The 21,034-nt window shown below is 41.4% G+C and overlaps 1 protein-coding gene across 3 annotated transcripts in view; it reads right to left on the bottom strand.

Moving 5' to 3' along the window:
* The window catches only part of APBB1IP (amyloid beta precursor protein binding family B member 1 interacting protein), a 67,029-nt gene extending 48,683 nt beyond the window's left edge, over positions 1-18,346 (bottom strand). For 2 of the 3 annotated variants that reach the window (XM_054192693.1, XM_054192691.1), the window contains exons 1-3: positions 18,254-18,346; positions 2,299-2,370; positions 1,114-1,201 (exon numbers count right to left, since the gene is read on the bottom strand). In XM_054192693.1, coding sequence (XP_054048668.1) covers positions 1,114-1,201; positions 2,299-2,370 — 160 coding nt within the window. In that variant the 5' untranslated portion in view covers positions 18,254-18,346. Of the gene's footprint in view, positions 1-1,113; positions 1,202-2,298; positions 2,371-10,441; positions 11,973-18,253 lie in introns of those variants that run through there. The other variant, XM_054192692.1, reaches the window with a different exon arrangement.
* Positions 18,347-21,034: the final 2,688 nt, after the last annotated feature.

Here is a 21,034-nt window from a genome sequence, read left to right as displayed (position 1 = left end):
AATATTGTAACTTTTGCTTTCTGTCTTCTACTCTGTTAAAAGTGTAAGATAAATTCCTATACTGGAACTTCATACGCAATTTCTTCTTTGGTTCTGTCCACTAGCCACGGTATAAGAGATCCTGTGGAATAACATCCTGTAGGAACAATTTAGCTTTCTAGAAAAGAAGGGTTCTTTAAGTACCAACAGATTCAGTGGTTTAAATCTCTTTGAAGAGTCTAGTTAAAATAAAATAAATCACAAATTGGTAAAGCTTTAAGTGGGATATTGCAAAGGGATGGAGAGCACTGAACTAGATACTCAAAAATGCTAATATAGTTTAACAAAGAATAGGTCATTCATCAGGCTAAGTGCGAACATGTCACTAGACCATCTCAGTTTACTCTGCTTTGCCTGTTATGCTAATAGAGTATTTTCATAAGCTTTTCTTTTCAGTGGGAAAGTTGGCTTACGGTCCTCTTTGTTTACATACCTCTACCCACTTTGCTGGTAAAGGCATTAGGTAGATTAATACTGAAATGATTCTGGGACAAAAACACAGGTTAAAACCAACTCAGGCAAATGCATACAACCAGCCCCCAGTAAAAAGAAAAAAAACCCACAAACAAAACCAAAGGATAAACTCCCTTGTTTGGTTCGTCACAACAGCCTCAACAAGCAGCTGTACATGCAAAAGTGACAGTGCAAACCAGAACGAGAATAAGCAATGTAAAGTGCAAGCAGCTGAAGCCAACACTTCCACCAGACAAAAATGCTTATGCAGCTCTGACCTCACATTGAGGAACTTTGTCTTCTATTAAGCTAAATCTTTACATAAAAAAGGTTGCATTTTAGAAAGTTTTTTTGGGGACTTCTCATTTTTGTTTTTCTCAGACATTTTAAAAAGTCTGACTCCTATATAAGACTGAGCAATGTCACTTCAAAAATAAATTGGGCCCTTTGAAGTTTCCTAAATCGAGACACACAAATATACCTCTCCTCCAGCAAAACTGTTTTTGTTTTGGGTTGGTTTGTTTTCTGATCAAGGGTGTTTGAAGTTTTTCTTATCATTTGTTGCTGTGAGGTATTTTTAATAAGCATAAAAAGCATGAAGGCATCCATTCAGATACTTACCGTTTAAATCTTTAAAACCAACTGTAAAACTAAATTCATTGTTGGAGACCTTGGGGGATGGCGGTGGTAGAGTCTCCACTCCTAAACTCTGTTAAGGTAGAAGGAAAAAAAAAGGTATCTGATGACATAATTACTATTACAGATATTAACATCTGTAAATCAGTTACCTGAATTTGTCAAACGACAAGCAGTCTTTTGTTAATTTTCAAGGCATAATAATGAAATTAAATTACTCTAAATGCCTCCCTCTTTATATAGATATATATATAAAATAAAAATGCATGGTTACAAAAAGCCTTTAAAAAGCAGAAAGGCTACCAAGGGGCAAAGTATTGTGATTTGACAGCTAAGAAAGTCATATGAAATCACACAGTTTAAGCACAACTCCTATTCTGTGTCGCAGAATTATTGGTATTTAATTTGACAAGCACTGGGATTCCCGAAGAGGAAAGACCGCTCAAAGCAGAGGCTGTAAGCAATCAAACTCACACGGTATCCAAGATGACAGCTTAAATATTTTCAAGCATGCGTTTATTAAAATACAACAAATTTATCATCCTTGTGAGGTTTTTTTAGAAATAAAAATTCTCCTTTCATCAAGTTTTGCAGGAAGTATTCCATGACTATAGGTTTAGAAATAGGTTCATGCTGTTTTATAGTTTCCTCTCAAGGGTGTATTCTGCACTTGGCAATAACGTCTCTATAAATTCCTGAATGCCACCCTAGCTGTAACTTAGTATTTTGCCATAGCTAAAGATTACTCTTATGCATATATTCAAAATGTTGGTTTCATTTACAAAGTTTAGATTTGACACTCAGGCTACATCCCATTAACCCATGTAAGCAAAGCATTCATACCTGAAAATTCTGACTCAGACTCTTCCTGTTTTGACAGAATCTTTCAATTTCTTGGAACTGAGTCCAGAGGAATTTAAATCGCTTATTTGCTTTTTTTGGAAAAAACGTCTTTCATAAGCAGTTAGCTGTCTAACAATCTAGCCTGCACTGATATTACCTTATTCGTCAGGCCACTTGTTTTAAATGTCAAGCACAGAAATTTAGTTGAAGGTTTTTCAAAATAATTTATCTGTATTTATTCAGAGTAGAGGTACATGAAAAATGTAGAAAAGTTGCCTCTTTTGTCTAACATATAATAGCTATTTTTCTAATCTTAATATTATATACCTGGGTCAGCATGTCCATCTCCCCAAGTAAATTGCTGAACATTTCATCTATATCATCACATGTTTGCTCCATCTGAAAGAAAAAAATCCACCGACAAGCAATCACCAGAAGTTCATTTCAAAGCCAGCAATGGTCAAAAACAGAGGATATGTAACATTCATTTATATTGTGTTCCCAATTAACTTTAAAACAACTGTTCACGACTTGGAAAAACCTCCATCCATAGTTTAGAGATAACTACTAACAGATCAGAATCTCAATCCCATATATGCTTAAACACACCCTTAAGCTCTACACTCATTAGGAGTTCCAACAACCTCCTGGTGTTATTTACATATCATAGGAAGTCATTAGCTAATAAACCACGGTTGTATTTTAAACATCAAAGAAATGTAGCTAGTGAGAGATGGTGAGGGAAACAAAGTTTGAGGTTGAGAAATTCCTGAATGCTTCATCTTGAAAGCTTGCTTTCTTTCGCTTAGATGACTAATATAACAAGAGTTTACTACTCATTACCTAGTGCAGGACCTGGTTATGGTTAAGTACATGACCAACGGTTTGTCTCAATACTTCTCCCTGTTTTCTTTCAAATACTAGAGCACTGAGAGAACTCCAGTCTTACCTAACCTCAAGACATCTGAGGGAGAGCACTGAGACAAGGAAAATGGGTACATGCTGCATGACAGTAAAATGGTGGCTCTTGTTGTAAGAGGGGGGCTTGCGAGGACAGCACCATACGCTGGTGGTGCTGAGATACTAGGAAGACACAGCTTCCGTAATAATTCTCTTCCTCTTGCTCTAAATTTGTTCCTTTGAAGGGAGAGAAGTAGCGTAAAAGGGTGTCTGACACAGAACACCGGCAGAGACAAGAACTATAAACGTCATTTTCTTAAGAGGCTCAAAAAAATTCCCCGCAAGAGATTGAGAACTCTGGTACTGATCACATAAAACTGGGGGTCAAACTAGGATCAAACTTTAAACATATAAGTAGTCCTATTGGTTCACTGGGTTTGTGTACAGCTGTATTAGGTTTATGTCACAAGGTTTTGGTAGTGGGGGGGCTGCAGGGGTGGCTTCTGTGAGAAAACACCAGGAACTGCCCTCTTGTCAGAGAGAGACAGTAGTTCCAGCTGCCTCCAAGTTGGACTTGGTGCTGGACAAAGCTGAGTCCATTAGCAATGCTGGTGGCACCTCTGCAACAACATATTTAAGAAAGGCTAAAAAAGGCTGCGTGGCAGCTGTAAGAGAAGAGAGAGAAAATGTGAGAGAAATAGCCCTGCAGACACCAAGGTCAGTGAGGAAGGAGGGGGAGGAGGTGCTCCGGGTGCTGGAGCAGAGATTCCCTTGCAGTCCATGGGGAAGCCCATGGTAAAGCAGGTTGTTTCCCTGCAGCCCATGGAGGACCATGCCGGAGCAGATACCTACAGTGCAGTCTGTGGAGGACCTCATGCTGGAGCAGGTGGACATGGCTCTGAACGAAGGTGCAGGCCATGGTGTGCCCACCCTGGAGCAGGCTCCTGGCAGGAACTGCAGCCTGTGGAGAGGAGCCCACATAGAGCAGGTTTTCTGGCAGGACCTGTGACCCAGTGGGGAACCCACACTGGTGCAGTCTGTTTCTGAAGGACTGTACCTTGTGAAAGGACCCATGCTGGTGTAGTTCTTGAAGAACTTCAGCCTATGGGAAGGTCCCATGCTGGGGAAGTTCATGAAGGACTGTCTCCCATGGGAGGGCCCCTACACTGGAGCAGGGAATTCACGTGTGGAGGAAGGAGCGGCAGAGACAAAGTGTTACGAACTGACTGCAATCCCCATTCCCCATCCCCCTGTGCTGCTTGAGGGGGAAGAAGTAGAAGAGTTGGGAATGAAGCTGAGCCTGGGAAGAAGGGAGGGGTGGGGGGAAGGTGTTTTTAGTTTTGTTCTTTTTTCTCATTATCCTATTTTCTTATTAATTGGCAATAAATTAATTTCCCTATGTTGAGTCTGTTTTGCTGAAAGATAATTGATAAGTGATCCTCCCCCTGTTCTGCTGAGGAGTGTGAGTGATAGATTGGACTGGTGTGCACCTGATGGCCAGCCAAGGTCAACCCACCACAGCACCTTACAGGATGAGGACCAACCTGATGCAGGAAAGCAATCAACTGAGGACAGGAACAACTCTAATGGCTACAAAAACTGGCAAGAAAGGAAGACCAGCAAGTATGACATTCTTCAATCTTAATGCTTTTCCTTTAACAGAGCACCCTGAGACACGTAACTATTCCATAGTTAAATGACAAAGGCCACTAAAGTCAGTATCTGTTGTTTGAGAATTATTCAGTAGCATGTCTTTAATACGATAGTTAATACTGGAGCAATCTGAGCTGCTCTGCCTCCTTTGGACGTGGTATTTCTGGCATCTACATAAGCAAGATCAGCCTAATTTCCACTTGTCCTCTTACCACCTGTGTTATCCCCGACACCAGGGATCATCATTAGGACATCATTAGGAGTAGGCATGTACATCTTTCATCAGCCAGGTTCAGGGCATATTCTACCTGATTTAGACTTATTTTTTTTGTAGCTGGTATAACTAAACAAGGCACAGGCAACCAGGAACTGTACTTTGAACTTTCATGTTTCTCTCAGATCCCAGAAATCAACGACTTCAAGATTTGGGAATTGGATACTATTAAAGATATTGTGATAGGATGTGGTTGGCAGGATTAAGGGTCACCCTAGCCCAATGGTGGAGATGGCACAGCTATGCCCATGTAACAGGGAACACAGACCACACAGGACTGAGCGAATGGGCAGCTAAATTCACCTTATCTGCTTCATTTCCACCTGACAAACCCGCAGTGGATGGCTCACTCTCTCTGTATGTATCATAGTTATCATCCAGAGCTTTCCATAAAAAAATTCCATTTCTGTAGATTCAGCAGTATACTGGTTGGGTAAATGATTAGTGAAACTTAATTCATTTATTTGAATCAACAGCTGTGTAGCTTCCTACACACCTGGCATTTGGAGAATCAAATTTCATAAAAAAGATAGATAAAATGGCACTTATTTGATCAGGTAGAGTGAAGTCTGATTTGCTACGCAACAAAAATATGGAGCTGCAGTTCATATTGACAAGCACCTCATCAGCGCTTAAATAATACTGAATAATTTAATGTTTTCCTGTTTTCTGATTTAGGAGAACAAAATATCTGCTGAGGGAATCTTATCAGCTCTAGCCATTTGTATGTTTTTGTGGTTTTTTTAAAGTACTGGCTAGATCTACTTTCAGGAAAAAGTCTTCATACTGGTTCCTTTGACAAACTGAAATCCTGCTTTGTATATTTTTCCAGAATAGAAATATAAAAATGGCAAAAAAATTATTCTTGGGTTACAACCAGGACACCTTAACAAGAGGAGGAGTAAGAACTGTCTAAAAAAGGAAAAAAACCCAACAACTAAGAACCCTCTTCAGTATTTAGCAAAACAGAAAGGCAAGATAACGGAATACTGGATTATACAACACTTCCACTAAATTATGGGATTTCTACAGGTTGTAGTAAATTGAGAGCTTTTTTCCTTGCAATTATTTCCTTGCATCATCACCAGACTGATAAAGCCATGTTGTCACCATTGCCCCTACTGGTATATTTTTTTTTTCTCTTTAATTTTTATTGTTTGTATTTAGGAAGACAAAATTATCATAATCACCAAATACCCTGAAAATATTTTTATATTAAAACACACTGAAAGGTCTCTTAAATTAATATGAAAACTCTCCAATTTCATCAGGGATTTTGTCAAGAACTAGAAAAGCAAAAGATAGTAAAATGAGTCTTTTACAGTTCATGTACTGTAAAAGAGTGTCCATCCACTCTCCTCCTTTGACTCCTCCTCACAATCATTTTCATTTATTTTATTTGATTGCCACAGTAGGAACAAATAGACAAAACAATATGCAGATTATTGGAATTATCCCATTCAAGAAAGATGTTGCTACATTTAGGACCAGCAAATTCTTTTGACTTTTATAAATAGCCTTGAACTTATTCAAAACAGAAACTCAAAGTGAAACCTGCAGCTGTAGGACCTATTATTAACAAAAAAGGGGAAAAGATTTACCGAAGTCCCCAAAAGAATATTGAGTTTCATACTCAGTCCTGCTCTATATCCACTAAACAGTAACTTTTCTGTCAGGTTTTTCTGTATATGTTACTAATACTAGTAACTCTTATAATCACTATTAACTACAATATACTGAAGACATAATAAATGCAATAGTTTTGTGATGTTTCACACGTTATGCATAAGATTTTAAGCAGAGAAAAAGTCAGAATTAAAATAAAAAGAGGAAACTGCGGTTATTAAGAATAAACATGTTAAGCAGGGAGCTGTGGGAAGGCATTTATGTGAAACCTAAGCTATTTTTAATGTGATTGATTTTCAGATTGATGTCTTCTAGAGGACTTTTTGAAGAAACACCAAGCATAGAGGCAAAGGTATTCCTTGTCTTCTATTTCCCCAAAATTTCAAATTCTCAAATCTTCATTGAGCTCTCATGAAAACCTCTCTTTTTTCTTTGAATACTCCCACATTTCTCATACTGTCTGTCTAAAGGGTTGAGGCATTTTCTCTTCAGCTTGCTATTCTAACCATCAAATCTCACTATTTAGTTTATGCATATTAAACTCTCACAGGTTTATATAATAAATATTGACTCATTGTATTCTGACTCATTGATACATTTATTCGTCCCACCATTTACCAGAAGTCCCCCAGACTTCCTAGACCTATTACTCTTTCACCTTCCCAATTTCAGATTTAGCAGCCTTTTTGCTGATAAAAATAATTTAAATAAAAATTAAGAGACGTGAATAACAAAACTCTTGTACTTTATTGTACATCTTTGTATTTCAGCTCACACAGGGCAAAATTATGGTTTCTGTGTATTGGTTCCTACTTCTGCTTACCTGTTAGCATCTGTCTTTTCTCCATCACACACTTTGTTGCCGTTTCCAAAGACCTACTTGCATCCATTCGAGTGCCCCTGTGAAGGGGCCTGCAGCCATTTCCTCTTTACAAGAACCAGCCCTGCTGCCCTGGATGACAATACAAAACTCCTGTGCTCTAAACTTGGCAACAGACCCACACAAAACTTCTTCCCCCTCCTAAATATCTACTGCATATATACCTTTACTTTGAAATTGAGATGGAAATTTCTACATTTTTTGAGCTATGGGCTAGGGAGTTGGAATTAAGTTATCTGACTTCCAACACCAGAGAAGTTTGGCAGATGCACATAAAGAAAGCTAGCCCACAGAGATGGACAGGAAACAGTCCCTGGTCCAACTTGTCGCGCTTGCATGAGCAACGTACTTTGCTGACAGTGAACACTGTTTTCCCATGGGGATGGTCCAGTATTCAAGGGCATCAAAGATAAACACTGACTGAGAAATTTCTTGCTCAGATGCAAGAATGGAGAAGCAGTCTTCGCACTCATTCTCAAGGTGCACAATCTTACCTGGGTTAAGTAGAACCTCACCTATGTTATTTAGTGCCATGCAGTGACAGGTGGAGCATGAATGGCCTTTCATGGTCTATAATATGAAGTCTGTAATCAGGATACAATTTCTGCATGGTTGCGTACATTTTGATTTGTTAAAATACTAGAGAGAATAATAAAACAACTTTATTTTTTTAAGAATGAATAAAGTTTTGTGATTTGCACACTTATAAGACAACAGCACTATGTCTATGAACAATACATAGGAAATGCAATTGTCTGATAGAATCATTATCACTTGGCAGGAAGCTAACAGAATGAGTGGTGAAACAATGGCACAAAATTCACCCTGCTTAAAAAATAAACTATTAAAAAATATCATGAAAGCTGACAGGGTAATCATACGGTGTAGCTCAAAAAAACCCAGGCATGGTACTATACTAAGCAGGGTTTGAACTGTTAGTACCTGATCTATACTAAGCAGGGTTTGAACTGTTAGTACCTGATGATACCTCTGAGAGTTACTGAAAGCCAGTCCCTCTCAACAGGAAGAGTGGTCTAAGTCACATGGTAACGAGGCTTCTGCACTTGCAATCTGAAAACAAGCTCAAAGCCCTTGTGCAATACTGAACAGGAAACACCAACAGTGTCGCACAGGAGATTACCATCTCTGCAACTCGGTCTCAGTTGAGGGCTACAAACAGAAAAGGACTGAGGAACAGCATGCTATCAGTAGAACAAAAACAGAGAGCAGATTCATGCTACAAGCAGTATTAGGGGAACCAGTCCACTTAGTGATCTGATGTACGGTTATGGACACATTCATTAAATTCAAAGCACTGTTGTTAAACTGTTACATATGCAAATAGCAAGGACAAAAATACGTGAAGTATATTTTTACAAGTCACACAAAAAGACCAAAAGCACACCTCCACCTCCTAGTCCCTGCACTACAGTGTGTAAATGTCAGAGTATCGAGTCCACCAAAATGAACGCAAGCTGTTTGACTATCCAGATGGCCACTACCGGCACTGCAACCTCCTGCTAAGATCTAACCAGTTTTCTTACAATGATTTTTACAGTTAGCTGTCAAAAAAAATCCTGACTACTCAAGTGTCTCTTATCCACTTAAGTGAGGGAGGATGGAAGTTCCGTAACCAGCTATTGCATCATGGGTAGTAAAAAGTCCCTGACAGACATTTAGGTCAATTTTTATGAAGTAGAATACAAGAATATCTATCTCTGCATAATTCAGCCTAGAAGAATAATCCAATTATTTACTAATTCTAGTAGGTTCTAAGAAAGGAAAATGAAGTTTTGGACTAATAAAGGAGAAATGGCAGGTGCTCCCAAGCTTTCAAAATCACAATCAGATCTGGCAATTAGTACGTTCCAAAGACTTCTCTCTTTCTTACCTACATAAGATGACCTTGCATCACATAACTCTCTTCTGTTTTAATACTAAGTCATATTTTGAAAAGGATGGGTCAAAAGCTATTAGACTGCTTCCAGCACTGCACTTTCCCAACATTCATAAGCGTGGCATTTTCCAAGAAAAAGCTTGCACACATAGATAACTCTGAAAGCAGTTTCTTACTCACATCACCTATTCTTCTGGGAAATCTGGTCTGCCAATGACTGTAGGCTTATCTGCAGCTGAAATTACATTGCATATTTATCTCAGGGATGGGTGTGACATGTCATAACTCCACTCGTGATGGAATGACAGCGACTCACTAAAACACTAGGGGCTGCAGAAAGGCTGATACAATTGCAGAGTATCCTTCCTAGTTTAAAAGTAAGTTGCATTTGACTTTGGATTAAAACAAAACCGGCAGATAAGTACAATAATGTGAGAGAATCCTTTTCTAATGTTAACGTCGGGCACTAGAGCATCTTCAGGTGACTATGCCACAAAAAACACTTCACAGCATTTTACGTTGATTGCTCCAGACACATTTTTACATATGCTGTGGAACCGATTTTGACTCCAGTTGCCTTGTTCTCTTGTATCACATTGCTCATAATCTGTCTAGCAAGACTAAAGGCACACTTGATAGTTAAGCTTATTACTAATTCCAGAATCATCCATCCAGATATACACACAAACATCTTTAGATAAGAGCACCCCAAACTCACAGATCCTACTTCCATTTCACAGAAATTGTACATTTATACAATTAAATCTCTTGAAAGCTTGAACCCTTTTTTGCTGTTTTGGAAATTCACAGTTGTGGAAATTTACACTCACTTGTATTACAGGAACAAGTCTGCAGCTAGGACTCAATTTGGAAGAAGTCTTTATTAGTCCAAAAGACACAAATTTCATAGACCTGAAAGCTACGCTGCAGCACTTTGATGACGACAACAGTTGTATTTTACCCTCGTTTTGCTAAGATGGTAATGATAATTTAAACACCGCAGGAACTCCTATGCACGAGTACAGCAACTGAGCACAAGTACACCACCATCTTTTTCAGTGATATATATTTGAGTACTTCCTTCTCCACTGGCAAGAGAGAGACAGAGTTTTAGTATGTTTGTAAAGCACCACGGGACACTGAGTCTGAGGCCATCCTTCAGATGACGCTGCCTCAGCACCCATCGCCTCTGTGCTCCCCAGCCTCCCCCCCTCCCCCATGTACTGCCCCAAACACGTACTGTCGTCTTTATCCCACTGGCTGAGAGCGGTGTTTGGGAGAAGCAGCTGTGGGTCCCGTTCTTAGGGTGAGGCAGGATGGCAAGATTATCTAATGGTCCTGGAGGCTCAGTTAAGAGAGAGACTGAGTGCAACGATGGACTACCTAAAAGCTTATGCGCAGTGTGTCGGGAGGAAGTTACTCAAGGCCAGAGGAGGAATTAGCAAAGAGCTCTCGTGCTAAGATGAGGGAGAACAGGAAGAATATTTAACTAGCCAGTGACAGGCAGCCTATGCTATTGCTATGGAAAAGGGGTGTAAAGGGATACGGCATGCGGGCTGCGTGCAAGGCAGCTCATTCACCAAGCTCCTCTCCAGAATCACTGTCAGGCACAGACACAGAGCCTGGATCCCGGGTTCCAGAAAACGTATCCCAAATGTAATCGAGCAGCTGGGGACTGTGAATTAAAAGGACCTTATGGAAGGGGAAAAAGAAACCTCAGTGTGAAGCACAAACTCAGGAAGGAGAAAGCTGGGGAGCTATTTCTGTGTACCAGAACTTCACTTTGTAATCTTCTGTCAGCTCCCAAAGGGGACTGCTTTTATGGAGCTCGAAAGCAGTGCCATTTCTGTTCATTTTTATATAGTAACCTCCCAACAGACAATGTGCTTCAGCCTGGCCTGGGGGCCTAAGAACATTATAGAAATACTGTACGGCTACAGACTCAATCATCATCTTTTTCCTTTGCCACAGAATTATTTACTGCAGAATGGTCCAGTTTGGGGGACTTTCTCCCCATGAGCCATACAGGCAGCACAAACTCTGTGTAGAATGAAATGGTAGAAGGAACATATTTCTAGTCCTACATCTTCACACAGATTGGCAGAAGAAACAATTCCCTATTCTGTGCCAGATTACTGGCACACAGGAACAAGATCTCCATTCCCCCAACTTATCTTCTCCCGGGAAAGGCAGAAATCCAGATGGAAGTGTGTCCCCTGAGCTGGATTCAGCTCAAGAATGAACAGCTGATCTAGGCTAATTCATCTTGGGTTGATAATACGTCTACTTCAGCTCTACTCAGGTATAAACAACTGCAGACATACATGCTACCAGAAAATACAAACCTCAGTTCTACATTCCTCCCAGTCCCTACCTTGAAGGGAGAGCAAAATAGTGGGAGAGTCACGTTAAGTTTGAGCAGCACAAATTTGTTCTATTTCCACATTCCTTCCCATAATCTATAGTTTGCTGATGTTGGTGTAACATTTTCCTTCCCGTTTTTTCCAGTTACCCAACATTGCTATGCGGAACTTACATGACAACAAAAGACTTGTACTTAAAATTGTCAGCAAATGAGAACAGTATGATTATTAATAATTTTTGGATCCAGCAGAATTCTCAGCCTAACTCTACCCTGAAATGGAGCAGATGGGCTATAAGCATTTCATTCTCATTTGCTACTTTTGAACTATTCGTAGAATTCCCTATCCTCAGGTCACTGAGCTATGGGAAGTGTGTCTTGTGTCTCTCTACTAAATGAAGATTTTGGTATTTAGCTTCACAAAATCCATAAGGTAGGCTGATCCCCCATGAATAAACTGTCTAACAAGCAGAACATGGTAGACAAGGAAGCCCACAGGTGAGAGAGGAAGGCATACAGGGATTCACAATGGGGGAAAATCCTTCCCCTCCCAAATTCCCTACAGAATCAAAAGATGTTCAGGGTGGAATAATGAAAATAATAGCACAAACTTAGGAAGAGGAAAAAAGGAATGAAAAATTACAGTAGAAAATTTAAGTGCAGGTGCTGCTACATTGAATAATCAATGGTTCACCTTTTCCAACACTCACTCCCTCCCACAAGGGGCCATTAGAGGTAAGTGCAAGATGTGCTCTAAGGGTCCATGACAGAACTGTCTACCCATACAAATAACTTATTCCAAGGCCCTAGTCATTGGCAAAAGCTCTAAGTCACCATTTTATCTCTTATAATCACAAGCTTTTATTACTGACAGCAATGCAAAAATTTTATTGAACCCTTTTGTTTGTCTTACATAGTTTGTGTATTAAAATCACATGAAATAAGTAATGCTTTAGTATGAATTTATAGGTATCCCAATGAAGTACAGTGCTCAGTACCACAGAGTGTGGTAGAAAATTTAAATGAAGATTTTTTTCTAAACCTTTTTCTCAGCTTTTCTACTGACTGAAGAGTCAGGTACAATTTCAAGGGCCATTATTAACTTTCCACATACAAAAGCTATTTATTTCAGTCTATATAACACACAGTGATCACAAACATGTCATAATGAGTATGTTGCAAATGAAGATCTGCAAGGAAAGTGGAAGCCTGGAGTCACCACAGATGAAGTGTTATATGGTATGGCTGTGGCTGCTTTAGCCACAGCACAGCAAGCCCTGAACCACACAAAGGAAAGAGTTATGGGAAGAAAACACAGCAAGAGGAGAACAACCTCGTGACATTTCCAGTGTAAATCTTCCATTTCTGTAAGGTTTTCCATGAGAAGGAAATACCACTGCCTCCCTCTCTTTTTTCCTTAACACGTTGAGGGGGGGTGGAACAACTGATCTGGTCAGAGATAGCAACTCCATCATGACACAGGGGAGACAAAGGACGTCAATCTAGTGACAGATATGAAAGGCTTTGCTGAATTTCATGGAAGAACACGGCCCCCATGGGACAAAACTGCAGTTAAATTTATGCTGAATCCCTTCCTAGGACTGGCACCCAAATCCACTGGATCATTTGTATTTGCTCTCTCAAACATTAGGTCTGCCAGCTTCCCCTCAGGCATGAGGATGTGGTCACCAAAGTACAAAACTAAGCTGTAACCACAACAAGTATTTGGGAATGTTATCTGTGTTCATGTTTTTAGCATGTATTCTCACTTGCTCAGGGTTATCTCAGCAACTTAGGCCCTCCAAGTCACATGTACAGCAGATCTTCCAAATATAAAATTTCATCAAAAAGCACAGAGAACAGCAATATAGACTTGACCGTTATTTAAATAATTATTTTTTTTTAAATTTGCAATCAGAGGCAAAAAATCACATCAACTTGCAAAACTGCTTTTTTGACTGACACATCCGTCTTATTTCTGTGCTTCAATGAAATTCCCATAGCAAGTGAGAGAATGGGGGCCTCTGGTACTGTTAGAAAGTACTATAAAAACTTCATAATAATATAAAAATATTATTCTGAAGCAGAAGAAAAGTAATCACGTGTCTGCAGTTTGTGCTACCTGAAGATACTGTGAGAGTACCAAAACGGCTCAACTAAGGCCACCAAGGAGCAAGTTTTTGCTTGCTGCGCATGTGGACTTGATGCCAGCAGGTAAGTGACAATTCTGTAGAGCTTGCCCGCCCTCTTGGTGAGCTGCCTTGTAGGCAAGCACATTATTTTGCCTGAAACTGGGAACTCAGAAGGTCATTTGCAATTCTTATCAGCAAAAGCATCAGGTGAGCGCCTCTCTGATTTTGGCTTCTCGATGTTCTGTCTATGCTTGACGGACTAGCAATGATACTAGAAGCAGATTTGCTCCCCATACTCTCTCCCTCATAGGTATGGGTACAATGACAAAATTTTAACCCAGACTTTTATTATATCAGTTGGATTGTCTGAGGACAACTGAGAACTTTCTGCTGTTAGTGATATCAGCTATGTAGGGTATGCCCATCACTGACAGCAGATACGCGGGGAGTTTCATCCTCTAGTATTAGTGTTACATGTCACACTTTTACATCTGCTGCTTTAGATTACAAACAAATACAGAATGAAAGTAAAAATGGAAATGGACTGAGGAGATGCATCCACTGCAAAACTTCTATCAGAAATGTTACAGAAATGTTTCTGTATGCATTTTTAAACAGAGTGTCGTAGAAAAATTTGGTTCATATATACTGGACATTCTTTTTCTTCTAGGATTCATAATGCACGGCTCCCCAAAATACTCCTAATAACTGCAACCCTAATTTATTTGAGCCTAAACTCATGGCATGTTGGATCAACGCTCAACAAGAAGAAACAGTGCTGTGTGCAGGCTGATGTAGCTTCTTGTAGCAAAAATTCTGATAGCAAATAGCTAGCCACAGATCTAAAAGGTCACTTTACTGGAAGAAGGGCCTTGAAACTAATGAGAGGCTTAAACTTTTTAAACGGTCATTATCAAGCTAGTTTGTGAATTCCCACATTACAGTTGTAAGTCAAATCAAAGTAATTTGCGCTTCCTTTTCATTCACAGTCCAGGAACAATACTATAAATTAATATTGAGGGATGGTGAGGAATACATGTTCATGTATGCTCATCTGGATGCTCAAAAATCTCCTACAGAAACTTAAGAAGAAAACGGCACCCTAGCTTCTTTCTTTCACAATGCAACATTATTGTCTTCTAGACTGGCAGCTATACTATTAATATCTAGGGTAGCCATGAATCAACAGGCTGGATGATAAGGAAAGCTGCCTAAAATGCCTTGTCCAAGAGCAATTTTCCTATAACATGGATGACTCGTAATCATGAAAAGACATATGGTCAAGTTTCTATGACATCTGCATCTGATCTTGTCATAGCCAGGCTCCTTTTAGCCAATTAAGCAAAAGAAAGGCACTTTTCTAGAGCATGATTCATGGTAGCTGTCTAAAACTGGGCAGATGAACCAAGTTTTAGCAGTATCTACCTCTCTTCATTGACTGTAAAGGTGACTCAGAACATCAGGTGACTAACTAAAACGCTAATGTCTAAAGGTGGGTGAGGAGGATCCTGCCTATAAAGTCTAAGAAGTGCTTTAGAAGGTCTGCATGAATGCAAGTCACCATTGTCACTAGAGAACTTCCAAAAGAAAGAAGCTAAAGCTTCTATTTTGCTGAAGGCAAATAAAAGAGCTTATTTTCACTTTCACCCCAAATGAGCACCTGACCATGTGAAGTCATCAACACAGCAGGTGAGATGGGCCTACAACAAAACAAGTCAAGACGTACCGAAATGAAAGGTGAAAAAAAGGTCTGTGGGAAAGAGAAGCACACAGAGTTTGCAGAGAGGGCAGAAAAGGACAGGGGCCTTGCAATATGAATGATACGCAGGAAAACCAAATTCAGACACGTTCCTGTAAAGCCACCTCGGAAACATAAACACTCTTTCAAGAAAATCCACATTCCCAATCTTCTTCTAAAAGGACAGATGTTCATGAATCTGCAAACAAGACAGGTCCTCTCTTGAACAAGGCCACCCCTCCTCTCAGCTCCAGCAGTACTCCAGACTGGTAGTTTTCTCAGACATTTTGTAGGGCCAAAGATGGAATAGCTGATCCCTCCATCCACAGGTTGCCCAAGTCCTACCCTCTGCCTTCACCACATACTGCAGACAAAGAGAAGGAAAGCTTTCTGCCTCTTGTTCCGCTCACTGCTGTTAAGACATTTCTTCTAATAGGAAAGGTGGCAACACAGCAAAAGCAAAATCTTAGTGGGTTGGGTAAATTCTTTACTCCCTAAGAAATCTCGGGCTGCAGCACTGAGTTAAGCTATTACAACATCCAGCAGGCCCCTCTGTTTATACTGTTACCTCCTTTGTGCAAATTGTTACCCTCCCAAATGTGTTAAGTCTCTAAAGCTTTACAAATTAGAAGATCAAGTTTTACAGCCTGATTCATAGGTGCATGAGTTATAGTGTGTGATCTAGTAGGCACTGCTCAAGTATAGTGAGAATCAAAACTTTGATCTGTAAAAATCAAACTTAGCTGGAATAAATACATTTGATAACAAAATAAACCAGCACTTCAAAGCCATTATACCCTGCATTATACCCATCATCACACCCTATGTGAAGATACTGCACATCAAATAATCAAAGATTCCAGCATGAACAATTAAAACACAATTTACTCAGTAACTACTTTGAGCCTTCAGTCATATTTGCGTCCAAACACCAGAAGAGTCTGTAGTACACACAGGAGGTATTTAAAGAAGAAAGACAAGACACAGGGAAAGATTAAAAATACCCTTTCAGAGACAGTCTATTTTTCCAGTTATGTGTGTTCCCAGATAGATCAGAATTCTCCGAGAATACAAAACAAGGATCACTCAGCTATCTGTAATGCTACATTGATTAAACCTCTCAAAGACATTTGTAATCCATATTTCAAACCAAATTACCTCCATTTTTAAGCAATTCTTGCACAAAGCATGAAGTACAATTAAATGTAATAGTCTCCTTAGAAAGCCCACAGGGGAAAACAACTGAACAGGTTCAGCAAAAAGTTAAACATTCTGGTTTAAATATAAAGTTTTAACCTAAATGCACATTCTTTACAAAGTTTCTAGAAAAAAACTCTGTAAAGTTAGTGAAAATGAATGAGCAGGAGCCTACATAGGTGGAGCCGGTCATCTAGTATAGCCCTCTGAAGCACTGGGCCTTACCTATTTGTCTCTAATGAAACAGGTGTACTAAATCAAGCCCTGGAAACACTACATTTACACCACTGTTGTGCAGCAGCAGGGCAATTAATTAACAGTGACATCAATACAGTCATATGTGAAATGGGTTATTTTTCAGAAGGGAGTCAGGAAAAAATGACAAAACATGCATGTCATATAATTCACAAAGGGAACTAGAATCAAAGAGGAAAATGACTGCCAAAATTCTGCAAACGGAAGTTTTGAGGGGGAGAGTCAAGCTGGAGCCACACTAATAACAGAATCAGAGTAATCTGGGGCAGGAAGGGACCTCAAAAAGTCAAGCTGTCCATCCCAGTTTGGTGGCACCCTGCATATTTTGTTTGTAGGCCGTATTCCTGCATCCAAATTTTTAATGACAGTTAAGACAGGCTGGATGAAACCTTGCCTAAAGACCCCACCAGATACATCTTCCCAGTGCGACAATGAATAGATTTAATAACTTCTCTTTTGGCGCACAAGGGATTGAAAAACCACTCCAAGCTTGCAGAGACTGTATTTATGTTACTTCTTCATGGTATTCAGATGGGGGTATCATGAAGGATGGGTCTTCTCAAAGACTCACCTATTTCTTCCCTAAACCACGTGGCCAAATATACCACTAGCAGTGGTGTAAACTGTGCTCCTTGGCAGCTAGTACTGGCTGTTTTGCCACAACCACACCACTTTCTCACATGCTTAGTTTAAGATTGATAATTACCACACGCACGTGGTGTATTTTTTGGCCGCTTGCGCCAGGCAACTTGGTGGACTGCAGTTCCTCCCGCCCGCCTTCACCTCCCCAACACAGCCGCCCAAAGCCGGGTGTCACCCAGGATCCCACCTGCCTCACCAGGCTGCGGGGAAGCTTTTGCAATCCCGCCTTGAAAACGGATCAATCTCCTACTCGCCCCCTCAGGGCGCGGGCACAGTGAAGGTCTGACTCGGGTTAATCTGGCCAAAAGGATCGGCCAACACCGGGACCCAGTGCTAAATCCCGTTATCCCGTTTCAGCCCACCGAGGCCGCCTTTGCCGTCGAAAGGCTCCCTGCCCCGAGGGGGGAGGCCCGTGTGTGCGAGGCGACCCCCGCCACAGGCCTCCCGGGCGGCGAGGCGGCACGGCGGGGGCTGGCGCGCTCCCCTCTGCGGGCACCCGCGCTGCCGCCCCGGGCCGCCATCCTCCAGGGCGGTGCAGGGCAGCTCTCCCCACCCCGAGCACCGCCATTTGCCGGCATCCTTCCTCCCCACCGCGAGTGGGACACCCCCCGCCCCGCCACAGACGGGCGCCTCGCCCTTCCCGCGGCGGCCCCGTCGGTGTCCCCTGGGGTGGCGCGGGGAGCCCTTCGGCGGGCCGGCGCCTCCATCCCTCTGTGCCCGGCTTACCTTGGCGGGCGGGCGGCGGGGGCCGCCGGCTCCCGGAGGCGCTGCGAACAGGGCGGTTCTGCGGCGCCCTTGCACGGCGGGAGCTCGCCCGCCCTCTGCCTGTGGGGAAGTGGGGCCGCCCCGCGGGCTGCCGGGCGCCCCACAGCGGGAGCCGCCCCGGTGCGGGCAGCACCGCCCTCCGCCTTCGGCCCTGAGGGCAGCCCGCTCTCCGCGGCGTGACACCCCCTTTGTGGGTGCAGGGGGAGCCGGACTCGCGCCCTGCGACGGCTTCGACTCGCCGCTCGACGCCCACCCGAGGGCTGTGGAGAGCCGCGGCGGCCGCCTCCCCGCAGCCTTAGGGGCAGGTGGGGTGTCCACAAAATGGAGCCTGCGGCTCGCCCTGCAAGGCCGGCATAGCTGGAGGCCCAGGCGAGAGGCTGTGGCCAGTGCGGAGGCAGCAGCCCTGCGGGGCAGCCCAGCCCTGCCTCCACTGCTGGGCAGCAACATCAGGTGCTCCCTGATTTTGAGACAGAAATATATTTCTTCCCCTACTCTGTTTGGTGACTCTACGTCTTATTTAAATAATGCTGCGGCAGGGCAGCAAATGGCTTTCATGGCATTTTTATGTCATTTTGTAGCATTGCAAAGTGCCACTTTGAGGTGTACTTACTGAGTAGAAATAATCTTATAACACTTAAAAAAATTCCATAAAAAGATGGGGAGAAAAAAAATAATCAGGGGTTTCCATATGAAGTTCAAAAGGCAAATGTCAGTTAGAAAATTCAGTGCGGCCCTGGCAGCGTTAATGTCCTCAAGTTAAAAAGATGAGATTCTAAGTGCTGCAGGCGGCATGCAAATAGACCCCTCTCTTCATCTAAAATCCTATTTTTATTGTCCATAACTTTGCCAAACCAATGCGTTTAGCTAACTTTTTCTTAGATATCTAAGGCACTGACAGACAGTGAAGTGTAGTGAATGAAGGTGAAGTTGTCACCATCTCCTACTTCTGTTACTTTAGTTTAGAAAGATCATCAGGTAGTTTAGCTTAATCTTGTGTTTACAGGCTATTTATATTAAAACACCACATTTTGCTCCAAAGCAGCCAAGAAATCTCATGTTCTGTTCTACCAACGCTGCTGGAGATAAAATAATTATAGCAGAAGGATGGTAGAATTTTAAATTACCATCACGTTTTGCACAGCAAATATGTTTCAATGCTTTAAGGGGTAATTGCTTTGAAAAATTCCAGCTGAGACAGCTCAGCCATATTTAAGAATGCATTTAGGGAATAGTACATTGTTCTGCTCATGTTATTTAAAAAAGCCCAAGTTATTTCAATGAGAAGCTGGCTAAAATTTACCAGAGACTTTGTTGAGGTCATAGCTGCGTCTTTGGCCAGGCACATGAAAATACATCTAAATTTGGCAAACTTCTTAGCATTTGAAAAATCATGCACATAGCTAATAAACAGTCATTAGTTCAGCAGCTTGGGAATCTGACATTCCATGGATACTGCATATTCTCTTTGCCGACACCTTTCTGTTGTTCCTTTTGGGATCATTATGGTGCCAAGGAAAGAGGTGATTTCAAAAGATCGATTGGCAATTAATTTTTTTTGTAATTATCCCAAAGTCAATTTTCAAATCAACACTTTGCAGTAAACACTTTGTGTGTATTAATGCAGTAAACACTTTGTGTGTATTAAAAGAATAGTATTTGATGGTGCATTTTGTTGTCAAAAAGTGTTATTTCACTTCTATATGTGACCTACCAGTAACAAGGTCACACCCTGGTTTCACACTTATTTTGCTGTTGTTGAAATACATGACCAAGATACTCATTATGATAATGTGGAAAAGATCTGTTCTGCTTGTACAAATGAGCCTTTCTTTTCTCTCTATCTAGATTTGTTCCTGTCCTCTCCGAGTATCCTGAAATAAGGCTGAGAAAGTTGAATGGCAGTATTTTCCAGCTCTCTGTGTACCTGTCTGTAACGGATAGTCATCATTCTCCCTAAGAGGAGTAGTGGAGTTGAGAATGGCACATCTCTAGAAAGCAAGGAGAAAATAATAGAAATCCCAGAAAAATTTTAATGCTATCTGAGAAGGTTTTGGTCTGCATTCAGGAGCACGAGCATTGTGCTCCAGTGGGATGGGTGGAGGCCATCATGTATTCATAAGGAAGAAATGTGGTGAGTGAAACATTGCAGCAGATATGGACTTGATTAACAGCATGTGTCCTGCTGTTAGAGAGAGAAAGTTTGGGGCAAGAGCAGGTGGAAATATGTAATGCTTCCTAATTTGTTTTCTCCTCTCTCAGCTAAAATGAATGTGCAGCAGAATCATTCCCCTGAATTCCAGCCCTCCATTCTGCGCTTCTCCAAAAACTTTTCTTTTTCTGATCAAAAGAAGAGACACGCGCCCCACCCACGTTACAATCGTGTGTTTCACAGCAGTTGCATGACTCAAGATCTAACCCATGCGATTACAAATCGTTCTTTTCCTTTTCTTAGCATGGGAGAGTAGATCACTGGGTAGATATGCTGTCATTATACACCCTCAGCTGCGGGGAGGGGGGGAGTTTTATTAACCTCCACAGCCCTTGCTGATTGCATTTCATTGAAATGTAAGTTTCTGTAAAGCAGCAGACAATTTAGAGTTAAAGCAGGACATCTAGTTTTGAAAGGGAACAAATAGATAGGTTTCTGGTGTCAAGAAACCAGCGTTTCATTGGCAAAAAAAGGTAGTGTTTTGCCATATATGCATTCCCTTAAGTTTCATTGACATCACTGATAACGGCGTG

The sequence above is a fragment of the Rissa tridactyla genome, chromosome 2 (genome assembly GCF_028500815.1).
Source record: "Rissa tridactyla isolate bRisTri1 chromosome 2, bRisTri1.patW.cur.20221130, whole genome shotgun sequence".
NCBI classification, from domain to species: domain Eukaryota; kingdom Metazoa; phylum Chordata; class Aves; order Charadriiformes; family Laridae; genus Rissa; species Rissa tridactyla.
Note: the sequence above shows the minus strand (reverse complement) of the source record. Positions and strands in the feature narration are given on the sequence as shown.